The 9,113-nt window shown below is 33.0% G+C and overlaps 1 protein-coding gene across 1 annotated transcript in view; it reads right to left on the bottom strand.

Moving 5' to 3' along the window:
* Positions 1-9,113, bottom strand: part of LOC106457307 (protein Wnt-7b-like) — a 15,047-nt gene that overhangs the window by 2,935 nt on the left and 2,999 nt on the right. The window contains exons 2-4 of the mRNA XM_022383180.1: positions 8,410-8,702; positions 8,000-8,166; positions 7,025-7,078 (exon numbers count right to left, since the gene is read on the bottom strand). Of these exons, the coding sequence (XP_022238888.1) occupies positions 7,025-7,078; positions 8,000-8,166; positions 8,410-8,702 (514 nt within the window). The remainder of the gene's footprint in view (positions 1-7,024; positions 7,079-7,999; positions 8,167-8,409; positions 8,703-9,113) is intronic.

Genomic DNA, 9,113 nt, shown 5'->3' with positions numbered 1-9,113 from the left:
ACCTTGCCATGACGGACAACATAAGTGTGAAGGTTAAAATACTTAGGCTTGTGTTGTATTATGATGAAGAAAGCTGTATCGACTACGTTAATTATGTGATTTATTCTGAATCAACAACCACACCGTTATCGACTCAGCAGAACTTAAAGTTACTGTTGAATATATCAAGAGAAAACTGATGGTGTCGAGTAAGCTTCAGGGAGATTCTGTTCGTTCTTAAATCAGTTCATTATTTTATTCCACCCGTTTATTCGTAATAAAAGTCTGTAGTTGAAATAAAATGCTAGACAAGAAGATTCTTTGTGTGGCCCGTCCCTAATTTAGCAATGTAAGACTAGGGAGGAAGGCAGCTAGTCATCACCACCCACCGCCAACTCTTGGGCTACTCTTTTACCAACGAATAGTGGGATTGACCGTCACATTATAACGCCCCCACGGCTGAAAGGGCGAGCATGTTTGGTGTGACGGGGATTCGAACCCGCGACCCTCAGATTGCGAGTCGAGCGCCCTAACCACCTGGCCATGCCGGGCCTTTGTCTGTCGATAAACCCAATAGTAACACTTAGAATTTGTCAAAATAAATGTGAAGTATTAAACCTATTGGTCACAGTGAATTTCTTGTATCATGTATGAGGATATATTTGTCTCTTGTGTTTCAATGTCTTAACATCAAAGCTACCCGTTTTTATTAAGAACAGCCTGTGCGGTTAGAGTTAATAAAGTCTTGGTTTCAGCTTATGGTCCTAGCGCAGATAGCCCTCGTGTAGCTTTGCGCGAAATTCAAAAGAAACAAAATCGACAGACAATTTCGGTTCCTTAAGGCTTGAGAATAATAAGTTATACGACGAATATTGAGGAACATGGTAAATCTCAAAATTAATTTACAATACGTACTTGTAACGAAAGCTGTTGCGTTCGAGTTTCATCACAAGGACTAGAGTAATGCTAGTAAATTAGAAGAGCATTAAAGAGATTTGGCTTGAATTAATTAAAGTCCCGTAATGCATGAAAATACGATATATTTACAAAAATTACAGACGACACATAAATATACCAATACTTTATTATGAAACTTAAATAATTATTTTTACATGTCACAAAATACTAGTGGACACCATATATATATATATATATATATATATATGTTTATGATGTATATATTCAAAAATGTGCACAATATTAACACATTGTCACCATTCATATGTAAATAGCACTATCAGTTACACTTCCGTGTGGAATAATAATGTTAATACAGACACGAGAACACAACGAACACTAAAACTCTATTTAATCACATTAAAATCTAAGATTTGTCTATAGAACACATGAATGATAGAGAATTACAAAGTGTCTTTCTATATACATATTTGTATGTACACTATGTAATTCTTTAATGTCGTTTTTATTTAATCTGTAGTTGTTCGGGGTAAGCATATTTTTATGTGATTCCCAAAAGGTCAAGAAAAGGGTTTCATACTTGTTGAGTTTACAACGGAAGAGGTTTTGCACCAAATGAGAAGAAACATACAGTATGAGTAAATACAAAAACTTTTCAACAAATACTCTATGTACAGTGAATCTTTCAGAAGTTTTATTTCCGATTAGACAATAGTCACTTTCAGTTGGATTTTTATCAAACGAGTGTATTAACTTACTCCTACTATTGCCTCTGTGATCAAGTTAGGAAATTAGTTTATCGTTTCTATCTTTAAGGAGCAAAATATTTTATATCTATGATATTATCATTAAAATTTATATAATCTATTTATTTTCAATTTTTATATGCAAATCCACTTAGTACAATAATATATACAAAATCGTTTCAACTGGTACAGTTACAGCGACAGACATACATTATCAAATTATTTGTTCTAGTTCTAGTTATTATTTTGTTATTGCTGAAAACTGACGTATTCTGGATTTAGAACCGTTGAATCCGTAATAAATCTGTGTGGGTGGGGTGGGGGTAGACAGGTGCTGCTTATTATTTCACATATATATACCACAATTTCGATAAATGTTATTTAATATTGAGGTACAACAGACAAAATTATCAATCAAAGACTGGTTAATGTTTCTTATTTTTTAGATAAGTCTTTCTAAGACACCCGCTTGGCTGATTTGGGGTAAAATTAGAACACTTATTTACCTTTTTAAATAACAATAAAAAATAAATTACGTTCAAGCAGAACATTTCATATATGTAAAATATGAACAAAACATGATATCAGACTAGCGCCGTTTCACATGTAAATGTCAAAAAAATAATAAAAAAAGAGGGGTGGTGGGTAACCGTATAAAACTTCATAAATGGTAAAATTAAAGAATTAGGACTGACTTCTACCTCCTGGAGGTCAAGTGGAAAAACAAAACAAAAACTTAAACCTTAGAGGTATGGATTATCATAAAAACTGTTTCGAACAGAAGCAAATTGACCCCAAGTGTATAAAATTTCATTTCGCATTTTTTATAAACATGTATCACATTTTTATACGGTTGACCTTTTACATCTTTCCTAACTTGACTCCTTTTTTATACTTGGATACGTAAACAAACAGAGAGAAATATATATATATATATATAACGTTGCAAAAAATACGATGTTATAAACTATTTGGAAGCCAATTAGAGACTTTCAAGGCTAAATAATGAGGCCAACACTATAGTAGAGAGAGTAACTTGTGTTCACACAGTTCCCAACTTCAGTTGAAAAAAACAACAGTATCTACGAACATAACAATAAAACAACGCATACATTTAAAATAATGGTAATTCTTAATACATTTATTATAACTCTTGGCAGTTTATTTACTCTCTTATATACAAGTAGTACAGGTCAAAGTCATTTACGGCGCTAGCAAGAATGTACTTCACCAAAGTGAGTTCGTTTTTTCATGGAATTGAAACACACTTTTCTGTCTTAGCCTTGAACTCTTTCTGTTTCTTAGGAGCAAATGTTTCATCAGTTAAAAATCTGAAGCATGGGATGTTGTAATATCTTATTTGCTACGCGAAACGGGCTTCCGTTGTAATTGATTGTGTAATGATTTAATAGTTGTGTTTTTGAACATTTATTGTGAAAGGTACGTCCGCGGTATATATTATACACGTGTGTGTGTGTGTGAATAAGTGACACTACCTTATATACAAGAGTAAAACACATTGAGCATTTAGTTAACAAACGGCGTATAAACTATATACGTCCGCGGTATATATTGTACACGTGTGTGTGTGTGTGAATAAGTAACACTACCTTATATACAAGAGTAAAACACATTGAACATGTAGTTAACATACGGCGTATAAAAATGTCTCAGAGTTATATACAAATTCACACTTCCTGAAAAAACAGGAAGCATTTGTCATTAATTCTAGTTACGGATAATACCATGCTTTTCTCTCCCATGATAGAAACATCGTCATATATTATATAGAGATATTTTTAGCGTTTTGTGCAGTTAATAAATTTTTCTGAAATATATTACCACCTACTTGAACTTCGAAAATCTTAAAGCTGTGAAATGAATTGAGCTCCTACATAGCTTTACTAAATATGTTTTATGGGATGCTTAAACTACTTTAGAAAACCTTCAAAGGAACTGAGAATTCTTGTGAGATTAAAGTAAAAGCAAAAATTTCCAGGAGATCATCTGACGATATTTTCAAATTTGTATGAGAGGATCCAGTTGGACAAAACTGGCGGTACGCGTTCCTGATTTAACCAATGTGTACAAAATTCATAACAAACATGCGTGGCCTACAAAGTTTTCTAATTTGAAAAAAAAAAAGTTGTCATATGCTTGGTTTCCTAGAAGATCGTATTAACGTAACACACTTTTTTTTATAATTTCCAAGAGTATCTTTCTCCTAATGAAACGCAATCTCTTTGAGGAATTAACAAGCCGATTAATCCGTCAGCAATTAACGTTCTTACAAACATCATAAAATAGAACTGATCTATGTACTGTAATAGGAAAAGAGAAGAAAAAAAATACGAGTGCTTACATCATCTGTAGCAGCATCCCTCTTCGAGTGTTCTTTAGTATAGCTACTTGAATTCACATATCGATGACTCCAAGCTCTCTCTCTCCTCATTTCCGATTCCCAGTTATAATATCGTAGAGAGAAGCTATTGCGAAAATACATAACACCGACGAAAACCTACATACAGCTCATCCAAACGAAAAAGAAATTGATGTCGACAAACATATTTATAAAAATTGATAGAAAGCTTCGAATTACGCTCGAACAAAACTAGTACATTACATGGTTATCCAACATAACGAAGTAAGTGTTTACCCAAGTGAACATACTATTCGGTGGTTTTATATGTTACTAAGGGAGTTTTATTAAATCACGCATAATAATGATACATTTTATGAAGGAAATGTATAGCATTCAAAGCATTTTATTTAAATACATAACGTCATAGTAATAGCTTAAATATTTTGAAAATTTTATGTGAAATAATACAACTATCTATCTTTTTAACTCTGTTTCCTACCTGTTTAATGTGTCATTGACAAGTAATATTTTGAAATTGTCCTCATTTGAATCGTTTAAAAATACTTGAGAACAATTCGCTTGTATATTTAAAAATTGAACAAAGTAAACAACAACAACAGCAAAAATACTGTTCTTTGTCTTTCATAGATTATGGCATTACTGTTTCTGAAACCAAATAAACATAACCTCTTGTAAGTAAAGTAGTATTCCATTATTTCTGTAATCTTAGTTTCATCAAAATTATTGATTAAAATGTTTATTTTTTATTATGAAGATGATTTGGTATTGTTAATTTAGTATGTGGAGTTAGGACTAGCTTTAATCTCCTAAGTTGGCCGAACCTTGTGAAATATTGTTGGATTTACGACATACAATACCACTAAAAGTGAGGACACCCAACAGATGAAACAATGCAGCCTTATTAGTATACGTTTTTGTTTCGTGACATTTCGTAGTCCTATTTAGACTGGTATGTTAAATTAGCTGCATTAAATACCGGTACGATTTTAATATTGATCTATTTATGTAGCTTGCTTTGATCAGAAGTTATTGATAAATGTGGTTTGAGTTGAATTATTTCTTTTCAGAATGAGATAATGCAAAGACGAGATAACTATGGTATTACAAGATCATTTTAAATTAACACCATCCCAATACAGGAAGTTGTGACTCTAAGAAATACTCAAAATAATCAGTTGTTTATGTTGTATTGGGCAGGCTAAAGATATATTTCTAGTTTTAATTTTGAAGCATTATTTTAAAGACTTGGTATGTGAGATACGGATATATATATATATATCAGCCGAGATAACAATCAATCCATTTAATTTTGTTATTGGATTGAAAATGATCTGCAAGAGAACATGATTTACAGGGAAGTTTGCATTCAATTCGAAAAATCGAAAAAACAAAAGAAAATGTTATTTGAGTGCACTTTATATGTGTTCTAAAACAACGAGAAATCGTTTGGTTCTCAGCAAGTTGTTTATTAGTTGGATATTGCACATTTTTTGGAGTCATTGAAAGCTGACACTAAATATTTAGATAATTTCTTATCACCCGGATTAATGTAAACGGTTCGAACGATGATGCGAAGTTTCAATGACTCTCAAAATAAAAAGTTTTGATTGTTTTTCAAATAAACAAGCTACTCAATTATTATTAGGACGAAGTAGTCACAAGAATGTAATATCCCAATTTAGAATAATTGGTTTAACCAGAAGTAATCAGCTTGGTCTACCCTGAAATGAGATGAAAGAATTCTCTTAAATATCTTTGATGGGATACAATATATCTTAGCCGATGACCTTTATAAATGAACTTATAAATAGCGAACAGTATTCTTAACTCTCAGTCTCAGATAATGACTCCTGTTCTTATTGCCTCACGGTGGCTCAGCGACAAGTCTGAAGGCTTCTAACGCTAAAAATATGGTTTCGATACCAGCAGTGGCCACAGCAAGGCTAGCCCATTATGTAGTTTTGTGATTCAAAACTAAATCAAAACAACCCATCCTTATTACCACGTAAGCATGGTGCCTTCTGTTCAGGTTGGACTTGTTTACTTCAAATAGAAACAAATAGGTTTGGATGATTTAAGCTGGAAAGGAGATACATGAGAAACGAAGAATTAACTTATTTGAAACATTTACGTCAGTCAGCGATGAGGGCGATATTTTTGAAACGTGCACGACTAACAACTGTATATTCGTTTATTTTTAGTTAAAGAACGCGTATATATATATATATATAGTTTTGTATGACCTAAAATTTCAATGAGGATCTCAACTAGTCCAACTACATTGTCAAATAATTTATTAAAATTTTGAAAAAAGTCACAACCATATTTTTCTATTTCAAGTTGACATGATTTTGTTTAAAGTTTTAAAAATTCTAGGTGATTCAAATTACTAAAACCATATTTCTGTATCTGTTTTTAAAGTAAAATCTAATTCGATACGTATAATGATCATTGTTAATTCCACTACACTCTGACATATTTCCGAGTGATTTTTGAAGTGTAATAAGTAAATAAATTCAGATTTTATACTCAAAGAGACATTTTATTTTTATGTTGTTGTTTGACTTTAGTATCAGGTATGATTTTTTTGTACTGCTTTTAACATCTAACAAAATGTATTTGATATAACTCTGCATGCAATCAGTTGAACGTTAGTATATTTATGCTTAGATTTGTAAATGACAATCGGGGTCATTTGTACATATATATGCTTACGCAAATATAATTGAGTTTGGATGTCTAGCATGCGAGTGATCGACTGTGTACTGTTGCTTTATATTGAAAACAGCACCAGATGCTACTGTAAGCACTGAGAAAAAAATCACCTTCATTATTTCGTGAAACTTATAATCTATGGCAGGAATCCCCAAATTTTCTCAACACAAGACTCCCCCCCCCAGAACATTTCGCGTCCTGATTAAGGCCCCACAACCAGTCTACAGATATTGAGTACCTTAATAATACTGTGTATTTGCTACGCCCCCCCCCCAACACTTGCCTGCGAATCCCCGGGGGTCCTCGGTCCCTAGTTTGGGAACCCCTGATCTATGATCTATAAATAATAGGAATAAGATACATATTGAATGGTGAAATTAAAACACTGTGTTAAAGAGCACAATACATAGCTTATACAATATGTTATATTTACCAAAACGACAATGACATTTATGATTATAACAAATATTTGGTTCTATGTCTTCAATCTTTGGTTGAAGCCCTGTCAACTACTTAAAAAAGTCATGATGTGATCGACGTCCTTATCAAACGTCATGTCTATTTACAGTGTGCTAATGCAAGTAGGCCATCTACCTACTGCATCTAGTTTGGCGTGTTTAGAATAATATAGAAGAGACACGTGTCCACGTCTCAAATAAAATAGAACTCTGTAGATAAAACTACGTGGTCAACGTCCATTCTGACAGTTTGATTTTTTTTTCTCACGACAACGCTTGGTCGACTCCTTTGTCCAATGAAACGCTCCGTATGTTTGTTACAATCGTATGATTTAGCGTGTTGTTGTCAGAAATAATAATAAAACATTAACTTAATTGTTTAGCTGATCTAAGAGTCACGTAAATCACATTGTCAGTTTCTATATGTCGACAAAGAAAGCGACGATTTCAGCAAACGCCGACACAGGTACTCTCATCGTGGTGGACGATGTCGGTCATCACTTCCATATATACTTGAAGTACAGGAATAACTTATTTTGGCTCTTTATTGGTATAAAGAAAAGAAATATGTACTGTACACTTAGCATCATCCGGTCACTAGCTTCTAGAGGACGTCTTCTATATATCAGAGGACACTATGTGGTAATGATCTTGCTGGCATGTTGATACCTATACGCCTTGCACTAATGTGTTGCACATGGCCCGGTTGTTACTGGTATCAGTCCCTTGTTGTATCCTCTTTGAATTATATATATATATATATTACACTTAACAATGCTACTACTGACTGTGTCACTTACATTCATGGATATCTACCTGTGTCCAACATTGTTCGCACTTGACGTAACAACACAAATAAAATTTGCAATGACACTGTTCCTCTTTTTTCACCGTATATGTCCTATAACCTCGTCCACAGCACATTGAGTCACAGCTGTCAGTATCATCGGAAGTAGCATTACACCTCCTGGCGACAACAAAATGAAACAATGCCATTATTATCCTGTTACAATAACATAAAATAATTTAATTACGTTAATAAATTACCTGATAACAAGCTAAATGAAAGAAGATGACGAAGAAACAGATAAAACACGTATGTTTTACGAGTGTGACTTAAAAGAATCAAATTAAACGACGATATGCAGAAGAACATTCTACATAATTGAATTACAGTCTATCTACAATAAGTCTGAAACCGTTATCTCACCTGCCTAACGTGCCAATCGAGCCGACCTTTGGATTTGGTAAGCAGTAATCAGGAGATTTTGTTATGTAAACAAGGTCATCTCTTTGATATAACCCCTGTTGGCTATTGACTTGAAGTAGTTTTGGCTGTTTCTTAATCCCGTGACTCATTACCTCAGTAGCCACATTGTACTTCTGCCTTAAATGTTCTCCAATAACTTGAAATCTTGGTAAACCTTTCCAACAGGTTTTGATGTTACAAGAGCCGGACACGCCGTGACATTTGCATTGGGTCACCAAACTGGCACGCAAAGACTGGAGGGAAAATACAATTACATATTTAGATATTTATCTAAACTATGGTAAATGTTTCAATATATATATTTTGGAAAAAAAAACATATAATTAAAAGTATTTATAGTAAATAATACATTCTGCAATACTAGAGTGCATACCGAAAAACATCCAAGTTTATTACAGAATAGTTAAGGATTTTAATGTGAACAGAAGACTTTTTACTTATTAAAGATGTACAGTGTGTTTACATCACACGAACATAAATTTGCTTATACATTGAATAATTAAATATATACACCTGAAAAAGTTAAGCACCCCCGTGTTTTTTTTAAGTGATTCAGATTCGACGTTCTTGTGACTGATTATAAATTACCATTCAATCTAAACGTGTTTATCAAATGAAATTATGCATTATTGGGCACAAGAAAA

Source organism: Limulus polyphemus, unplaced genomic scaffold (assembly GCF_000517525.1).
Source record: "Limulus polyphemus unplaced genomic scaffold, Limulus_polyphemus-2.1.2 Scaffold315, whole genome shotgun sequence".
NCBI lineage: Eukaryota > Metazoa > Arthropoda > Merostomata > Xiphosura > Limulidae > Limulus > Limulus polyphemus.
This window is presented reverse-complemented; position numbering and strand designations above follow the sequence as displayed.